Source organism: Juglans regia, chromosome 10 (genome assembly GCF_001411555.2).
Source record: "Juglans regia cultivar Chandler chromosome 10, Walnut 2.0, whole genome shotgun sequence".
Classification (NCBI taxonomy): Eukaryota; Viridiplantae; Streptophyta; class Magnoliopsida; order Fagales; family Juglandaceae; genus Juglans; species Juglans regia.
In genome coordinates this window covers 22034107-22054850 of record NC_049910.1, presented here as the reverse complement: position 1 = coordinate 22054850, position 20744 = coordinate 22034107, and the positions used below count along the sequence as shown (strand labels likewise).

At 36.0% G+C, this 20744-nt stretch overlaps 1 protein-coding gene, 1 long non-coding RNA gene and 1 other non-coding gene across 3 annotated transcripts; 2 read left to right on the top strand and 1 right to left on the bottom strand.

Annotated features, from left to right (window-relative positions):
• The first annotated feature begins 3713 nt into the window (after positions 1–3713).
• Positions 3714–3820, top strand: LOC118349787. The gene has a single exon (XR_004802702.1). It is a non-coding gene; the product is annotated as a small nucleolar RNA R71 (small nucleolar RNA).
• A 2286-nt stretch (positions 3821–6106) lies between these two features.
• On the top strand, positions 6107–16338 carry LOC108982220. The gene is made up of 5 exons (XR_001994675.2): positions 6107–6234; positions 10060–10123; positions 13669–14882; positions 14976–15117; positions 15805–16338. It is a non-coding gene; the product is annotated as an uncharacterized LOC108982220 (long non-coding RNA).
• A 699-nt stretch (positions 16339–17037) lies between these two features.
• Positions 17038–20233, bottom strand: LOC108982221. The gene is made up of 2 exons (XM_018953527.1): positions 19772–20233; positions 17038–17103 (listed from the first exon to the last, which is right to left on the bottom strand). The coding sequence occupies exons 1-2, from the start codon at positions 20231–20233 to the stop codon at positions 17038–17040; spliced, it is 528 nt and encodes a 175-aa protein (XP_018809072.1).
• Positions 20234–20744: the final 511 nt, after the last annotated feature.

Sequence of the window (20744 nt, the reverse complement as noted above, 5' to 3'; positions counted from 1 at the left end):
ATTCAAACCCTTCATCATTACTCACGTCGGGCAGTTATTTATTTCCCACGTCACATTATTGGATATGCTCTGTTGGAATCACGACAATTGTGGGATTCTAGTACTCAGTGGGGCGCGTGAGTTCCTACTGCCTCGTAATATCAACCGTCAAGCTTGCCTATATAAAGTCTCTTTCCCTCTCAGCAGTGGGTACTTTGTCCATTCTCTCTTCTGCTTGATATCATGTGTTCCTTTTCCACTTTCAAACACTTCTCCTTGTATTGTTCCCTATAGTTTCTCTTTTTTCCCTCTAATTGCCAATGGCTCCCAAGAAATCCTTGCATCCTTCTAGATGAGCTAAACCTTCCAACATTGCCCGTGCCGCCAATGGTCAAGGCGGCACTGTTCCAGAGGAGTTTGCTGGTTTCTCGTGGCATTCAAAAGTGACTTCTGCTAAACTGGAGTTGTTGAAGGAGACTTATAAGGTTCTGCTATAGCAGTCCAGGCGTTGGTTCGGCTGGAGCCATATTACACTGTCGTGAGGGGGTGGGGTCGTCTATTCTTCTTTCTGTCTGGAGAGGGATGGGAGTTCCCTATCGGCCAGGCCAATCATCATTTATTCCCTGTTCACGCTGTATTGGGGGACCAAGTGCGGTGACAAGGGTCGTTGTCCCACGATGATCCCGGACAAGATGCTCAAGATCGAGGTCGTCCATGCTTGGGTGAAGCCCATCCAGATGATGTTTCTTCAGAGGCTCTGCTGGCCTAGGACAACCTTCGTCGGTATTTGGCCCCCTCAGCCAGTTTGCTCTCTGACGTAGCCTTCCCGCTAAGGGAGGTCACGTCCAGGGTCTGCAGCTGCTCTCCAAGCCCGTTATGGAGGGGAAAGGAAAAAAGTCTCAGATGATCTCCCCCGTCAGATCTGACTCTGACGACCTTCCCATTTCCACCAGAGGTCCTTTTGGGGAGCTGCTCGTCATTCAGCCAGAGTCGTCATTGCCCAAAAAGATGATGACAATCGTGAACTTTTCTCGTGCCATTCTTCTGGCTCGAGGAGTTGTCGTGGATGTTCAACCTGTGCCAACGATCCCTAGGTTTGCTGCAGAAACTATTCTTGCGACCTCGCTGGGCCCTTTGGCGATGAGGGGACCTTAAGTGGTCACCTCACCCTTGGCACGGATCTCTAGTGGGTGCCTTCGCCCTCGCCCGTGGAGCATTTTGCTACCGACGAGGGATCCCCTGAGCGGGTTTCCATCCTGGAGTCCCATCTACTACATTCTCCTGAGGTCAAGGCCGCTACGACTGGAGATGAAGTGGCATGGGCCATTACTCGGGCCGAGGAGTCGGTGACAAGCATTCCTCTACCTAAGGTAGTCTCAACGCTTGCAGCTTTCAAAGCGGACGAGGAGGTTATTGATGAGGTTCTGGCGGACTTTCGGCCTACGGTTGTGAGGAACAATGTCGACCACATCCATAAGACAGATAGAAGGCTCAAGAGGTTCTTTGCTGGGGTAAGATCTTTGCTTGCAAACTCTCTACACTTCTTTTTCGTTTCCTTCTTTGATTTTGACCTGAACTTATATGGCAGGGCTTGGAGCTTCTGGTGGCGTAATGATGGGAACCAAGGTGGGCCTAGTCTTGAAGATATGTTGCAAGTTCCAGATGAATCAATTACAAGTTCAAGGACTTAAAGGATGAAGATTCAGTTTTGATTCATTTGATAAGCTATGGAAAGGGCAACAACATGACTTAAAGGCTTTGGGCACTTGAAGGCTTTCAATTTATTTAATTCATTTAAATGACTTATTTATTAGTTTAGAATAATTGAGTTTATTACGGGAATGACTTAAGGGGGCCCATGCAAGGGCATGTTGGAAAATTTATTATTTTATTGAACTATGGTTTCAAGAGGTTACTGTAGCCGCGACACTGTAGCTGCGACACTGTTATCCAGGGGCATTTTGGGTAAAAGGGACTTGATTTTAGTTAGGATTTTAATTAGGTTTTGGTTTAAATACTCTTTGTAGCCTCATTTTCAGAAGTTTATGAAATTTGATGAACTTATTCATTGTAAGTTGAGTTTATCTCCTCTTGTTCTTAATTGAACTTTTGAACTTATCAAAGGTAAATCACAACTTTTGTGGTGTTCCTCCTTTGTAATCTGGGTTCTTGAGACAGGTTCTTCAACGGGTCTAGATTTTAATTAATCTAGGTTCTTGAAACGAGTTATCATCGGGTCTAGGTTCTCCATCCATTGACTTGATTTTGGCTTTCTTGGGGAGTTTTCTAATTGACTGTGAGTTCAAAGGATTTTATTCCCGCTGGTTCATATCATTTGGTATCAGAGCTAGGTTTCCAATCAGGTTTGATTCTATCTTTTAATTCTTGCATTTTTAAATTTAATTCTAGGGCTTCATTGTGCTAGGGCTGCTAAAAAAAAAGAAACAAAAAGTAGGCTGCCGAAATTCTTAGGGTTTTGGGTTTGGCTGAAATTTGCATCACCTAGGGTTTCAAAATTTTAGGGTCTCCTGCATCTCTAGTTTTTCAATTGCTTGAAGTGTCGTTCCATTTAGTCTCGTCTATTTCATTGTCGATTCTTGTATGCTTGAATTCAATTGCTTGATTTTTAGAATTGAGAGTTGCTGTTTGTGATTTAATTAGAGAGAAGAAGAGAAAAGAAAAGAAAAGACAGGAAAGGAAAAGAAAAGAAAAGAAAAGAAAAGAAAGGAAAAGAACAAAAAAATTCAAAAAAAAAAAAAGTGGAAAAGAAAAGGTAGCATATTCAAAGTTTGCTACATAGTTCAAAGGTAGCACCCCCCTTGGGCAGGCGAGCAACTCTTGGCGGCATCTTGGCGGTTGATGTCACTGTACAGCTCAATTAATTACCTCATTACATCCCTTTTGATTTTCTTAAAGGAAACATTGGGCGTTATCGACATGTCATAGTGATGGAGATCTCAGTCTTCCACTTCTACTAGAATATGATCTGATCATACTTTGGTTTGTTGTGCCTTCACAACCTTTCATCGTATTTAGATGAATTATGTTGTATGTCACTATCATTTTTCACTTTACGTTGTAACTTGTTCTTTGTAACTCTGTGGGTTCATGTTGTAACTTGTTCTTTGTAACTTTGAGGCTTCATGGTTGTAACTTATGATCATTAATGAGACTACCTTATATTTTGTTGTGTCAGGCTGCTTGTCTTTGTGTTTGTCTCCTGAACAAAGGAAACCATGGCATCCTCAAGTGACATATTCTTCTCACTTGATTGACTATCAAATCCTGGAGGAGGTTGCAACACATTCTTTGTGTTTCCATAAGGCAAATTTTTCTTCACAGCTTTGACAAATTCTCACGATAGTTATAGCTCCGATTATTGATGTATTAAACTTGTTCTTGACTCGCTTCATTACTCGGAACTATCATACTTGTAGCTGCAACATATTCTGCACTTTGTGGTATCCTTTGGGTTGTCAAAGTTGAAATATGATGGGATAGAGTAGCAACTTGAGCTGAAATGGCTGCTAACTGCTCTAATTCATGAATCTCAGCAGCTTTCTTAGTCATAGTTCTTTTAGTTGGCCATTGATAGTTGTTTGAGGCCATCTCTTCCAAAAGATAAGTAGCACATTCGGCTGTCTTTGACATCAAAGTTCCATCAGAAGCGGCATCAACTATAGTCCGAGTTTGCCCATTTAACATAGAACATTTGAACTTGCAACCAATCCAGCAATCCATGTTGACGGCAGTGTCAAATCAAATCTTTATACATTTCCCATACTTCATAGAGTGACTCAAAATCATTTTGCTTGAATCGACCAATCTCACTCCTGAGTTGGGCTATTTTTGCAGGTGGAAAGAATTTAGCAAGAAACTTTTCAGCTATATCCTGCCAACTAGGGATACTTTCCGATTGTAGAGATTGTAGCCAACCTCTTGCCTTGTCTCTCAAACAGAAAGGAAATAATCTCAGTCTAATGATGTCTTCAATAACACCATTAATCTTTACTGTGTCACAAATCTCCAAGAACATCGCCAAATGAATATTGGGATCATCAAGTGGTGATCCACTAAATTGGGCTTGTCGCACCACGCTGATCAAGGCTGGTTTGAGCTCAAAGTTGTTGGCATTAATGGTCTGGCGTCTTATTCCCGAGTAGTTGTCATTCACAACTAGCCGTGCATAATCCTTCAAAGTGCGTGGTTGTGCATCATGTTGTCTGTCAGCCATGGCTAGTACTTTATTTTTTCTTTGTGATCTAATAGCACGGCGCATCCAACGTCAAAAACACACCTAGGGATAAATAAAAAATAATAATAATAAAATAAAATTTTAAATTAAAACCAAGATTACTTTGTATCAATATTGGCAAAAATAAGAGTAAATCAATCCCCGGCAATGGCGCCAGAAACTTGATCGGTGCAAAACTACAAGTGCACAGTATCGTAGTTTTATAGTAAGTTGATGAGAAGAGTATCGTCCTCAGGGTTTGGTAACTTACTTTTGACAAATACTGAAATTATACTAATCTTGACTTTATTTAGAAAAGTCACTAAGATTTTTGTAATTGCAAATTAATATAAAATTAATTCAAAGAGAATACTCAAAGGAAAAGAAAGATATTGTTCGAAGATCAAATCAATGGGTAAGAAAATTTCTAGGAAATCGATTTCACCTAATCCCTCACTATGCTTTACTCATCTAACTAATTGAATTTAATTCTCTCTATTTATTAGCAAATCTCCACAAAGATCCAAAAGCCTATTTCGATAGTCAATTGGAAATTATTTTTATTCATCATTTTACACAAGAGTATGCAAATTAATAAAGTAAGAAAGCAATAAGACCAATGATTTTAATACTACATAGGTTCATATAAGTCTTTCGATCTCTATAATTACCTATGCCGAAATATCCAAGATCTATCCTATAATTCCCTCTTTCGACAATAAATCACAAGATTAAAAATCTTACCCACTTGAAAGTCATTTGAATTCGAATGAGTTTGGACTTGCAATTTTATAAACTCTGAAATTAAACATAAAAATCTGCTCAGGAGTATCCCAAAGTAAATAGAAACTCAATTCAAGAATACACATTAATTTCAATGATTTCTATTAACATTTTAACATTTTAGTCCAATAATAGGGTATTTAGTCTAAAGTTTAAAGTTAAGAAGTAATAAAATATAAGAAATTATGAAAGTCATCGGGGAGGTAGGTTGTTCGAGCAGTTTGCTACTGAACCTGCTCCCACCCATTGACACTGCAGGGAAGGGTAAGTTTGGTCAGGCTAGCGCTGATTCCACACTTCGTCGTAGCGAAGGTCAGGATAAATTATTCGGGTAGTTGTTGGGCTAGTCCCTCTCTCCGCCGCAGGGAGACAAGGAGGCCTCTGGCTCGACCTATCTCCTTGGTCCATGAGGAGGTAGTTCGTTCGGGAAAATCTGTATCTAGACCTGCTCTTACCTATTGACGCTTACGAGCAATGTAAGTCTTTGTATCCGAGTAGCTGAGGACTACCCACACTCCATCGAGGAGAGGTTGGAATGCCTCAAGCCAAACTGCCCCTTTGCCCCCCGAGGAGGTAATTTGGACAGCGATGTGGCTGATCCGCTCCTTTGCCGCGATAGGGGTTGAGGTAATTATTCAGGCAAGATAGTGAATTTGAAGGTGGCCCGTCGATGCCCCTGGTTTGCTTTATTTTCGGTGGCCAGTCGATATCCCCATGTCAAAGGATCAAGGGTTTTCTGTTTTTCTCGTTCTGCCTTGTACAAGTCCCCATGATCGGAGTGTGGCCGAGCAATGTCAGGTTCGTCTATCCCATCAGTCATCATTATTTACTTTTCCTTGTGGGCACCTTGTTTCATGGGTAAGTTTGGGCCCTGGGTTCAAGTATCGGGTTGAAACACATTGGGCTTGTGTGGTGGGAAAAATCCCCTTACACCTAAAAAAGTATGCCAATATATTTAATATATATATATATATATATATATATATATATATATATAGCGCTGTGCATAAATGGCTTTGGCCCGCACTGTCCAAAACACCCGACCCGTCCACCCCGAATAAAGATGGGTTCATCGGGTGAAAGTTTAATAACGGGTTTAGAGATATAGAAACCGTGAAACCGAATGAATCACTTCTCCTCACTACGAAACCCTACCCACTGTCGCCCTCTTCAGCTTCTCTCCATTTTATTTCAGTCTGTTAGTCTTTACACCAAGCACCACCAACGCCTTGCCACCGGTAATCTCTCTCTCTCTCTCTCTCTCTCTAAGTCAGTTAGTCCGTAAGTCTCTGTGCATTGCATTGATTTTTTCTATATTTCTTGATGATATTTGCCATTTGGGAGAGTTGCCATTTTTCTTTGGGGCCGATTGCATGCACAAAAATGGGAGAAAATAATCTACCTTTACAAAATAAAAAATTACGAAAAAAAAAAAAAGAAATGGTTTTGGAAGAATTACCTCTCCCTAATGCTCTGGGTTGCTGGGATTGAGAAGCAGCACAGCTTCAGGGTAGGCCAGGATTTGGGCTCTTCGGACAGAGGATTTGGGAAAAACTGATGTTTGGGTTTTATGATTATCATCAGCAACAGTCTTTTTCTACTAGTGATTTTTATTTGGTACGTACCGTCTGTCTTATTGTTGTTTAGGATGGAAATAAGTTAATGAGTTTTTTCTTCTGGAAATAAGTTAACGAGTTTTTTTCTTCTGTCATACCTTGGGGATTCCTGGGAAGAACATTTGATGTGGGAAGCCTTGAGGATTTTAACTGATCCATTTGGTACGATGGAAAACATTAAGAATGGAAATGGGAGATTGAATTAATCTCTCTATTTTTCTTTTGGTAATAGTAATTGTGCATAAATTCTGGAAGTAAGGCCCTTGCTTGCCCATGTCTCTCTCTTTCCCTCAAGTGAAGAAAAAATAGTTAAAAAACCCAAGAAAAGTAAATAAATTGATGAAAAAGAAACCAAAAAACCAATGTGGTGAGGAAAAAGTTAAAATTTTTTAGGGGAAAAAACTTTGTTAAAATGAAATTGTTTTCTTCAAGCCTGGTATGGCATCATACTGCTAGGTATGGAAGGTTCTTTCTGCAACAACCCAGAGAGAGTTGGTACGGGAAAGCAAAAGCCAAGGGACCCAGAAGAGTTTAATGTCTTATTATCCAGGAAAAATCACAGCCAAAAACCAACCATAAATATAAGGGATTTATATTAAAAACTCTGTTCAAGGCTTGTGTTTAGAAATGATGGTGTTCTTTTCAGCTCATTCCTTCCCAATCTCTATCACACACTTTCTTCTCCCTTTTCCATAAAAGCATAGATTGAAAGCATGGACAGGCAGATATCAATAGATATTCCGCAATAAGTGAGTCATTTTGGAGAGAAAAGATAAAATCAAGCAGTAAAAAGAGGGAGAAGAAGAGGTGAAAAGGCAGAAGATTATTATTTGATTCTGATTTGTAGTTCTTTACTGATATTTGTTTTTGCCAAATGTGCTTCTTTTATGAACTCTGGATTTTTTATGAATTTCACTTGTGCTACTTGTGGGTTTTATCATGATGTTATGAACATATTTGTAGAAATAACTCTATGTATCTCCAACTGGGAAGTTGAGAAATTTGATCGTTGGATGCTCCTTAGTCCTTTATCGGTTGATGTTCATATTTTGTAATTTAGATAATTTTTGTAATAGATAGCTTTTGTATATTTTTTTTATTAGATTTTGTTATTATTTGATAATTTCTTTTCTTTATTCCCCTTTATCGCACCATTTTCTTTCATTTATTTCTCATGCTGATGTATGTTGTTTCCTCTGGGTTGAGAAACCTGAAGAAGGATCCATCAATCAAAGGGTCCAGAGGCTGGCATTAGGAAACATAGGAAATAGGCATTTTTTCTTATGTGTGTAATTCTGACGAGTTATAAAAAAAATAAAAAAAAATAAAAAAAATAAAAAAAAAAAAGAAGAAGAAGAAGAAAGAAAAAGAAAAAGACAAACACAACCTGTACTTTCACCTGACCCGAACAGTACGGGTCGGGTCGGACCAGATTTGCGTGTTTCTGTAGCTTGGTCGGGTTGGGTTGGGCCTAAACCCAAGAAATAGTGGTCTGGTTGCAGCCCTACGTATATATATATATAAATTAAAACCTATTTTTGATTAAAAAAAAAGAAAAAAAATAAAAGAAAAGAAAAAGACGTGAGGCTTGTCTAACCTTATAGAAAACAAAAGAGAAAAGCTTCAAACCGGTTAAGGTGTGTAAATTAGAAGTTTACACCATTCAATAGAAAGAGAACACGTAAGCTTTTTATTTTGTTTACCATGAGTGCAACTGTAGAATATTACCCTCTGTTCCATCTCTTTCTCCACAATCCTCTCTGCATTTCGATTGTTTTATTCCTTTCTCTAGGTTTTCCTCTCTCTCTCTATCTCTCCAGCCTATCTTTCGTTCTCTCTCTAGTCGAGAGAGAGAGAGAGAGAGAGACATGGGGGTCGAGAATTCGGGTCGAAATCAGACCTTCGAGTTCGGAGGAGAGAGAAAGAGAGGTGAAACAATCGGTTAGGGGGGAGGGGGAAAGAGGCTACATAGGGGAGGGGAGAAACACGGGTAGGGGGAGAAACCTACAACTAATTCCATTTTTTCCCTACAACCAATTATATTTTACATTTTCTAATATGTAACACACCTTCATGTCTAAACTCGACAAAGAAATTGAGTCGAGTTCTTAAACGAGTACTTGGCTCGATTCAACTCATTTATTTAATTATTTATTATTTAATTTTTTAAAAAAATCAAATTGAGAATGTCCAAACTTAAATAGAAATACAAATTTTTTTCATTTCAAACACAATTATATAAAATTTTGCTATAACTCTAATCAATTGAAAGGCCTTGTCTTGTTGATACCAAAAACAGGCCTCGTTTGTTTTCAGAATGTATCTCATCTCATCTCATCTAATCATTACAGTTTTCTCAACTTCTAATATAAAATAAAATAGACAAATCAACTTTTTCAAATCTTAAAACAAAATAATATTAAAAAATATATTCTAACAATATTTCATTCAAATTTTTAACTTTAATCTCAACTCATCTCATCTGCAAAAACAAATGAGTCAGATTCTAAAAAAGAAAAAACATGCATAAACGCTAAAGAATGTTATTGTATATTTTTACTCTCGTGCATAAGGGTGTTCATCTGGGTTCCAACGGGCCGGAACCCGGGTGAATCCGGATTTTTCAAAACCCGGATTCTGGGTTCCGGGTTGAACTTGGATTTTTTTTTCTTTTTACAAAAGCTTTTTTATTATTAATTGGACCTCAAATATTTTATCTCCATTTAGAATTTCAAATCATATTCTCAATAGAAAACCAATATAAATCTCTTTTAGTCTTGCTTCTTAATAAACATAAGCTTATAAACAATTAATTAACTTTTTAACTAAATACATGTAAAAATAAAAAAATCTATATTCATCATGTAAAATGCATGCAACATATAAGATGCAATCAACTACATATTACATTGTTTGAACTAATTTGCTAAGAATATTACAAAATACATACATTGCTTTAATCAAACTATAATATACAACAAATTGTTTGCAAAAAATAAGATATTTTTCTAGCAATTAGTTTTTCTTCCAACAATCACAGGATATTGGTTTTGAAAAGCTCTCTTGGCTAAATCAAAAACTAGTATTTGATACTGTTGCACGCCATATGGGGAAGGAGCATTCGTTACAACCTGTACAAACTAGAATCAATATAATAGGTGTTACATAAACCTGACAAAAATAAAACTCTAAAAATCTGGGTTTGATATGATTAGATGTTTTTGGTGGTCTACAACTTGCCTCTCCAAAATCTTTAGTATACAAGCTATGCATGCGATCAAACCCTAAAAGAAATGCCAGTAGACATGATTTCTGGTTGAGGGATTTAATTCAATTAGAAAGTTGGACCAACTTTCAAACAGCACAATCTTCATGAGTTTGCAAGTAGTAAAAATGTATGCACTTTATTCTTAGAATTGCTACTAAAACTCCTCATGCATATACCAGGGCTTGTGTTGTTTTTTATTTTGTCAATCTACCTCTTGCAATCATCACGGGACAAACTAGCAAGGTATTCCTTTTGCTCTATCTACCATGGCAAACCTTAAGTCACTCACCTATTTATCAACTATGAACATAAGGCCTTAAATTTGGGCTATCCTATAAAGATATTGTATAAGCATATTGTAGTGTTAATGTGATTATTATTATTCTTATTTTCAATTGCATGAGGTTGAAACTTGTAATAGATATTTACAATTAAATATAGAAACGTGATTAGAGGACTAGCTGCTTCACCAAAGATAATGAATCAGCTTGATGAAAACATGAAGCTTTAAAAAATGTAAGCCAATGTAGATCTTCCCACCTAAACAGAACTACCAGGTCAATGAACCAGAACATAGCAATGGAAATGGACCACAAGCAGAAGGCTACAACTTCTAATGTTTGAAACTAGATTGAACCTAGCTTAACTCTCTAAAGTCTTTGCTTTTCCTAAAAATAATTTGGAACCCAAAGGTCCCAATTTTTTTTCCAAACTCCACCCAGAAACACAACTAATTTTTAAAAAATAATCTAGAAAAATCAAAGATACAACATCCTAAAAACCATTTCTTCCAAATCATAACAAATCTTCATTTTATATATATATATATATATATATATATATATATATATATGTGTGTGTGTGTGTGTGTGTGTTTTCGGATATAACAATTCTAAACAAATCTAAACAAATATAAACAAATCTTCCAAATAATAATAACACACGGCTCTAACATTTTGCAGCTAAACAAATCTAAACAGATACTCAAACATTCAAACAGACCTAACCCATAAAAATACACCTCAAACATTCAAACATTCTCATAAAAACAAAATTCAAAATCAACAAAGAGAGAACAAAACAGAGGGAAGAAAAAAAACATACCCAAACGGAAATACGTTCTAATCTCTTGGATCCAAAGTCAAGCACTTCCACCGTTCGTCATCGCAGTTGACAGAGAGAGAGATAAAGCAGATGAGAGAGTGATTTCGGGAGGGACTAGGGTATCGCAGACGCAGAGCAGAGAGAGAGATAGAGCAGATGAGAGAGTGATAGAGCAGATGAGAGAGTGATTTCGGGAGGGGCTAGGGCATCGCAGATGCAGAGCAAAGCGAGAGAGAGAGAGAGAGAGAGAGAGAGCAGATGAGAGAAAGGAATTGGGGGGAGGGAGGCGTAGGGCATTGACTTCGCAGAGGAGAGGGAGAGAGAGAGAGAGAGTAGATGAGAGACAGTGTGACTCAAAGCATGGGGGGCTAGGGCATCTCCGGGTAAGCTAGTAATGATTTTATATCTAAACCCGAGTACCGGGTTTGAAACAGGTATCGGGTGTAAAAACCCGCATCCGGGTCTGATAGGCCCGGGTTTAGAAAAGCGGGTACCGGCCGTAATCGGAACCTAGTTATCTGGGTTTCGGACCGAGCTAGGAAAAAGCCCAGTTCGAATGAACAGTTTTACTCGTACAGTGTTTACTCAAATTCTGTTAACTTTAAAAATAAACACCAAGCAATCAGTAAGACTGTTCATTTGGATTTCAATCCGAAAATTCGAATATACCTAGATTAGAACTTGTATTTCAAACTCGAGTCAAAATCTGAACCAGTTTAGCCGAATCAGACCTAGGCCAAAATCTGAATGATTCCGAATTTTAAAAAAATCTAGATTCTGGGTTAACTTTCTTTCTTTTTTGTTTTCTATTTTTTTTAATCTTATGTTTTTATGTTTCAGACGTATTGCTTATCTCCTATATCATATAGAAATATTATTGGTAGAAGCTACTATTCATAGCAGCCATTTTTGCATACATTATGTGTCAAAATCTACACAACACGTTTGTTAAATTTAAAATTAGAGATGGATGAGAGAGATGATGAGAGAGGTGGAAACGAGAGTGAGAGAGCAGAGATGAGATAGAGAGCAGAGAGGAGAGAGATAGAGAGCGGAGATGAGAGAGAGAGAGAGATCAGAGAGAGAGAGCAGATGAGAGAGAGCATAGATGAGAGAGAGCGAGAGCAGAGATGAGAGAGAGAGCGAGAGTAGAGATTAGGGGTGTAACCGGTCTGGTTCGGTCCGGTTTTGGATAAAATCTAGGACCGAACCGGTATGTACCGGTTTTGTATTTTTCAAAACCGATTACGCACCGGTTACCCTCCTAAACCTGTACTTCCGGTTTTACCGGTTTCCGGTCCGGTCCAGTTTTTCAGTTTTTTTAAAATGTAAGTTTCACAATTTGTCATTAAAAATTTGTTTATAAAAAAAATTTTTTTAATTTAAAAAAAATTGTTTTATACTTTTATTAATATATTAGACTATATAATAGTATTAATATTAGACTATTGGTATAGTTATAAGTTATATATTAGTATTAGTTATAAACTTTTAGTGATTTAGTATTAATATTTTATGTAATAATTTATAAATTATAATGAGAAATTATTTCATATATGAATATATATATTATATATAAAATTTCACATAAAAATTTATAATTATACATTATATATAAAACTTATATATATTAATATTTAATATATATGAAATATTTTGTATAAAACTTATATATAAAAATATTATTTTTTATTGTTTTTAATCAACCAGTCCGGGCCAAAAAATTCCGAAACAGGAACCGGACCGGAACCGACCGGTTTTTACATTTTAAAAACCGGTTCCGGACTGGACCGGTTCAAAACCAGTAAAACTGGTCCGGTTTGGTCCGGTCCAGACCGATTTTCCAGTTTTTCGGTTTGAGTTTACATCCCTAGCAGAGATGAGAGAGAGCGAGACGAGAGAGAGAGAGAGTAGAGATGTGAGAGAGAGAGAGAGAGCGGAGATGAGATGAGAGTGAGCGAGACGAGAGAGAGCAAAGATGAGAGAGAGAGATATCGAGATGAGAGAGAGCGGAGATGATAAGAGAGAGAGACGGGAGAGAGACGCTGGTGAGAGAGAGATGAGAGAGAGAAGCCGCTGCGTTTGAAGGAAGGAAGAAAAAAAAAACAAGTGGATGAGAGGCATTCACATAGTGTATACATTGTGTGCACCACTACAGTAGACGCTCTCTATCACTTCTCTGTCATATATCATATCTTGTCCCAAATAAAAAGTTGAAACCTTTTGTCAGACTAGCTTATCTCCTGGGTCATGTCCACCATTGTCCCAAGTAAAAAATTGAAAACTTTTGTCAAACTAGCTTATCGTCATGTCCATTGTCCCAAGTAAAAAGTTGAAAATATTTGACTTGCAAACTCTCTCTGCCCATACCGCAGTATACAGCTTGTCATTGGCCTCAAACTGTAAAAGGTGGATTTGCAGGGTGACAATACAGACTTAGAGCATTGGCATTGGTCTATGCATATCCATATCTAAAGTCATATTTGGATAATATGACCCTAAAATCATCCACATTGGCTTATGCATATCTATAAATTTGACTACCTATGAACAGTTATTATCTAAATTTAGATAACAACTATTCACCCTACATATTATATTTTAATAATTAATTCTCTCTCTTCTCTCTCGACGGACCCCCCCCAGACAGATTATTTTCTTTTTTTTCTCCCTTTTCGTTTCAGTTCTCTGGTTCTCCCCTCTCTCGACTCGAAAACCCAACGGAGATCAAACCCGTGCACCTCTCTCTCACGACGGCTGTCGACACTCCTTGCGACGGCTCTGGGCTCATCACGGTTGAGTTTTCGATTTGGTTGTCTACATTTCAGGTATGAAATAGCTCTGGGCTCCCTCTGTTTCTTCATGGTTTCGATGTGTTTCTATCCCTTCACGGTTTTGATTTGTGCTATTTCTTCATTTGTTGTTCTTGGTTTTAGATTAGGGTTTTAGATTAAGCTTAACTAACAACATGTTTTTGCACTGAGAAAGAGAGGGTTTCTGGTTTCGATGGCTTAAATTTACATGAAAGACTAGGGTTTCAATGATGATGATTTCGATGATGCTGGTTTTGATTATGCTGGTTTTAGATTAGGGTTTCGATGATGATGATTTCGATGATGCTGGTTTCGATTATGCTGGTTTTAGATTAGGGTTTCTTCAATGTACAAACTGGTTTTGGTTTGGGGCCAAACCGAATATTGGGTTACACTTATTTAAACTTGGTATAACTGAATCAAACTGGTTCTGGTTTTGGCCCCTGTTTTTACTTGATCTATGTACACTTATGGAACTCATGCTTTAACCCCTGTTTTTAGCTTTATTTTACAATTTGTGCAATGTGTTTGCTGGTTTTGCTGGTTCTCTTTGGCTTGTGGTTTGTTATTGAAGCCCTACAATATGTGCACCCTATTTTGCTTAATATGTGCAAAATTTAATAACATTTTGTCCTTCAATATTTTGTTGAAGGATGAATACTTTAATTGATGAGGATCGCTTCTTCACCACACTGTTGGAAAGTGGTGAGGGTGGCAGTAACAACCCTACTATGGATGCTGCTTTCGTTGATGTCCAAGTGACACAACCCCAACGGGAAGAAAGGGCACCTAAACAAAAATCCCAGCGGGGTGTGTCATTTACTATTGAGGAATATACTCTCCTCATTTCAGCTTGGCTTAACGTTAGTATAGATTCCATTCGGGGGACTGACCAAACCTCCACACAACTGTGGTCTAGAATTTATGATTACTATTCCACTTATAAAAAACATAACGGTCAAGACCGTTCTGTGAATTCTTTGACCAATCGGTAGTCAGCCATTCAAAAATGTGTGAATAAATTTTGTGGTTCCATGGCCCAAGTTGAAGGAATGCATCCAAGCGGTGCAACCGAGCAAGATAAGGTATAATCGTTTAAAAAAATTGTTGTTGTTTACTTTTTGTTATTGTTCTAATTATGAATTATTTGTCCCACTGATTATTAAATAAAATTTCAGATTGACAAGGCAAAAATCTTATACCGAGAGACCCAAAAAACCAACTTCACCATGGATCATTGTTGGAATCTTTTGAGACACCAAGCGAAATGGCAAACACACGTGGACAGCATAAGAAGAAGAGACAATGTTTCACGTCCAGGTAGTATTCCAAACTCAATACAATTAGGAGAAGAGATGGAAAATGTGCCCGTGGAGTGTGAGAGACCTCCGGGCAAAAAAGCTGAAAAAGAAAGAGAGAGAAAAAAAAAATCTAGGGAAATAGAAGATACTGAATTTAGTGATGCCTTAAGAGAAATGACACATGATAGGAAGATTCATATGTTGGAGAGAAAAGAATCAAATTTGAGGTTAGACAATGAAAGGTCTGAGTTATTGGCTGTTAAGAAGAGAAGGGTTGAAATTGAAATTAAGGCTCAAGAAGAAAGATCTATAATACTTGCTGAAAAGAGGAGGAAAAATGATATGGAAATTATGAAATTGGATATTAGGACCATAAATTCTATGCAGCAAGAGTATTTCCATAATCTTCAAATGGAAATAATTGAGGAACAAAGGAAAAAGGCTAGAGCTCATATATAGTTGTATGATTTGTTTTGTGCAGTTTTTGATAATTTTTTTTGACTGTGGTGACATGTTTTGAGTATTATTGTATTGCTGAAACTCTATATTAAAGTGTATTTTGGTTGGTGGTTGGTGACATGTTTTGAGTATTATTGTATTGCTGGAACTCTATATGGAAGTGTATTTTGGTTGGTGGTTGGTGGTGGGTGGGTACGAATAAATTGGGTGAATTTTGTTGTTGGTGGGGTTTGGTTTTGCTGGAAAGTTGTGTTGCTGGAAATTTGTGCTTCTGGATGTGGTTTTGGACTGCTGCTGGATGCTGGATGCTAGAGTTGTTGTTGCTGCTGGATGCTGGACTTGTTGATGCTGTTGTTTTGTGGTTGCTGCTGCTGGACTCCTTGTTTGTCCCAATGATTCGTGGTTGCTGCTGCTGCTAGATGCTGGAGTTGTGTCTGCTGCTGGATGCTGGACTTGTTGATGCTGCTGTTTTGTGGTTGCTGCTGCTGGACTCCTTGTTTGTCCCAATGATTCATGGTTGCTGCTGCTGCTGGATGCTGAAGTTGTTGCTGCTGTTGGATGCTGGACTTGTTGCTGCTGCTGCTGCTGCTGCTAGATGCTAGAGTTTGTGTTATAATGATCTTGAATCAAATTTCTATTGTAATGAATTTGTATCAAAATCAACTTTTTGGAACTTGTATCAAGTTGATTTTGATACATTGGATTAATTGCTGCTGTTTATTAGCACATTTGATTCATTTTTTATGTATATAAATTTGATGTATTTATTATATATGGAATTGCTAAATTTGGATGCATGAAATTGTATTAATATATGTTTAGATGCTATGAAATTGTATTTAGGCAAAAAATTAATAATAATAAAATAATAATATTTTATTATTATTTTGTCTCAAATATGCATAAGCCAATGTGAAAATTTTGCTTGAATGACAAAGTGGTTATGCAAAAGAGGTGATTTTGCATATGCATATACATAGACCAATGCTAATGCTCTTACAGAGCGCGGCAGAGAGAGCTACATACTGTTTAATAGAGAGAGTTACATACTATTTAATTCGATTTTCAGAGCTCCTATACGCAATGGGCAGTGATAGTCTCTTCCTACTTATTTACAATTTATTTAAAAATTTTTTTATTTCTCTATCATTTTTTAAATATTTTTTAATACTCTTAATTAAAAAAATATAAATAAATAATAAATAAATAATAAGAAGGTAATAACATTATCATTATCCCACAATATCTTTATTTAACTTTCATCCGATCTATAGCTTTGTTTATTTTTATAATCCATCTTATCTAATCATTATAATTTTTTTAAATTTTTATATAAAATAAAATAAATAATTTAGCTTTTTTAAATTTTAAAATAAAAATAATATTAAAAATATATTTTTTAATAATATTTTATTATTTTAACTCAATTTATCTCAATAAAAATAACAAAAACTTTAAGAATAATCCAAACCATTGGAAATTAAAGACTGCAGGCATGATCGTAACCATCACTCTTGATATCATCAGTATTCTGATTGACAGTGCCCTGGTAGACATAAACAGCAAAGTTCAGCAAATTTTGTGAGCATGTGGATATTATTTTAACATAATAAATATTGGTATTAAAAAGGTATTTTAAAAAAAAAAAAAGTTCCAGGGCTGTAAATCCTGATAATCTGAGGCTACATTTGGGTAGTAAAATCTTCTCAATACTCTTCAAGTATTCTCGTACTTATGAAAATACTTCATATGCCAAACAACTTAAAATACTCTCAATGAAACCCACAAACCTACTTCAATCTCTATTCATAACTATTCACAAACATTCTATAATATTTATCACTATTATATATAAATAAAAAATAAAATCATTATAATATTTATCACTATTAAATATAAATAAAAAATAAAATCACTATAATATTTATCACTATTATATAGAAATAAAAAATAATTGTACTATAATATTTATTTATATTATATATAAATAAAAAATAAAATCACTATAATATTTATCCCTATTAAATATAAATAAAACATAAAATCACTATAATATTTATCACTATTCAATATAAATAAAAAATAATTTCACTATAATATTTATTTATATTATATATAAATAAAAAATAAAATCACTATAATATTTATCCCTATTAAATATAAATAAAAGATAAAATCACTATAATATTTATCACTATTATATATAAATAAAAAATAATTTCACTATAATATTTATTTATATTATATATAAATAAAAAATAAAATCATTATAATATTTATCCCTATTAAATATAAATAAAAAATAATTTCACTATAATATTTATCACAATTATATATAAATAAAAAATAATTTCACTATAATATTTATTTATAGTTATATATAAATAAAAAATAAAAAAATATTTAGACAATATAATATTTATCACTATTATATATAAAATAAATATCTAGATAGTATAATATTTATCACTATTATATATAAAATAAAATAAAATCACTATAATATTTATAACTATTATATATAAATAAAAAATAAAATCACTATTATATATAAATAAAATCATTATTAAAAAAAATTAATCATTGATGAGACCCACACCTTTTTCAATTATCTATCAAAAGTCAACAACTCAACATATTTCATACATCCAAACAACTCAAAATACTCTTAATGGGATCCACAAACTCACTTTAATTTCTACTCATAACTGTTCACAAATATTTTCAACACTTCTCAAATATTCTCACTACTCAAACATAGTCTGAAACTAGAATCTGATTTTTCAAATTCTAAATCGGGTCCCAAAAAATCCGACCCAGATCAACAATCCTACCCGCCACCAAAGTAACCCTTTCAAAGTGTAGAAGTGTGGCTGAAAGCATTTTAGAATTCAATCAAAGAGCCACCAAACGGTAAGGAACTTCTCAAACAACATGACAAAAAGGTAAAACACCAAACAGCCACCGGCCGAAGTGAACCAGTAGCAAGGAGCTTCTGAAAACAGAACGTATGAAACAAAAACAATAAACAGCCACGGAATTTATCATTTCGGCATGTAAAACTAAACAACAGCAAAGAGCTGCGAGCGTATTAAGCATTTTGGAATTCCAGGCTTCTAGCAAAGAGCGTCCAAATATCAGGAAGTTTTTTACCCACATGTTAAGCATAGTGATTTTAAACAAAGAAATTTAGCAAGAACACTTCCATTATTTATATGCGATTTTCATGCCCAACACTAGTCTAGGACTTCCTAACAGTTTAGAAACTCTAAAATCGAGTCTAACAGATAAGTAAATAGACATTTTCATAGGCTAAGAACATCTTGAGGGATTCTATAATCGTGATAGATGGTCAAACGCATATATATGGACATGCCTTTTCCAACCAGAATATAAGAAAAAAACTGTAGTAAAAGTCAAATATTGCAGACATATAGGGCTTAAGCAGTAAACAATTGAAGGCAACCAGTAATAATTTTAAAACAATCAAATGCACATAAATAAGCATAAAAAAAAGATCCCATTTAAGTTGGCACAGTCCCCAAATCTAAGGACTCGATTCCAAAGCATACTAGCAAAAAGATTGAGAACTAATCAGCTGGTTTGGACAAATAAGCGCCGAATCAAACTAAAGCTCCAAATCGATGTCAAGAACCTTCAAGAAAAAAACACCGCATCAAAAGAAAAAGAAAAAAAATTGGAAAAATTAGGGGAATCTGTCAGGGATATGTAATGAAACTTTTCACGAGTGTAAGGATCTGATGTAGTTCGAGGTCATCACCCTCCAGAACTTCCCAAGAATTAGAGAGAGAAAGAGATAGAAGATATAAGAAGAGATTGATTTAACACTTGAATATCGAAATTGGCCTCTTTCCCAACTTACGGCTACTATTTATAGAAGAAGAATCAGTTACATGAGATAGTTATGTAAACTACTCAATTCATAACATTTGAAGACCTAAACGACAAACAATAAACGGCACCGTTCTATTTATTCTCCCTTACAACTAAACGACACAACTACAAACAGTTAAGTTCAAACCAACCAACAACTAAACAAAACGCTGCGTCTCGATCTTTCCTTTTATGCTTATTGGAAGACTTCAGCCCTTGTTCATGCAGACTTCAATCCTTCCTAATGCTGTCCTCGATCTATGATCCCGTCCATCATCCATAATTCCCAACCCGTAACATACTCTCCCCCATCAAAGCACCTTGCCCACAAGGTGAGGAAACCTGTCACGTAATGACCAATATGGCTCCCACGTTGCATCATCCACACTAGCCCCCTTCCATTGAACTAAAACATCAACTACTGTCCTGTCATGAACCTGCCTCATTCTACGCTGCAAAATAGCCTCAGGCTCATGAGTCAATTCACCTTGCAAATCGACTGGAGGTAAAGAAGATAGTGGAGAGTGATGTTGACCCAATTTTTTCTTGAGGCAAGAAATATGAAAAACTGGGTGAATACAGCTAATTGGTAGCAATTCCAGTTTGTAAGCAACCTGTCCCACCCTTTGAACAATCTGAAAAGGTCCAAAGAAACGAGGAGAGAGCTTGAAATTTCTTCTAGCCACAAATGATTGTTGCCTATAAGGCTGCAATCTCAAATAAACCCAATCCCCAACAACAAACTCTCTTTCGGTTCTCTTCTTGTCAGCTTGAAACGTCATCCTCTCCTAAGCAACAACCAAGTTACTCTTAAGAGTAGAAAGAATCTGATCTCGAGTCTTCAAAACCCTATCAACTGTTTGGTGAGCAGTTAAACCAGGTATATAAGATTGCAACTTTGTGGGAGGTCTACCATACACCACCTCAAAGGGAGTCAACTTAGTTGAAGTGTGAGGAGTGGAATTATACCACCATTGAGTCAAGGTCAACCAATCAAACCACAACCTAGGCCTATCCCCAGAAAAACTCCTCAAAAAATGCTCAACACATTTATTGACTGCCTCAGTTTGGCCATCACTCTGAGGATGGTAGGCAGATGAGTAGGAAAGTGTGACTCCTTGGAGTTTAAAGAGTTCCTTCCAAAAGGAACTGGTAAAAGTTGCTCCTCTATCAAAAACAATATTTTGAGGCATGCCATGCAACTTAAACACATTATCAAAAAATAACGTTGCCACTTTAGATGTTGTAAATGGGTGCTTCAAGGCCATAAAGTGGGCATATTTAGATAATCTG

Excerpts from the sequence above, each read along its gene's own strand:
- LOC108982221 (XM_018953527.1), bottom strand. The coding sequence starts at position 20,233 with ATGACGTTTCAAGCTGACAAGAAGAGAACCGAAAGAGAGTTTGTTGTT. Across the intron at positions 17,104-19,771 it reads TTCCTCACCTTGTGGGCAAG|GGCACTGTCAATCAGAATAC; the intron begins GTGCTTTGATGG and ends TATGTCTACCAG.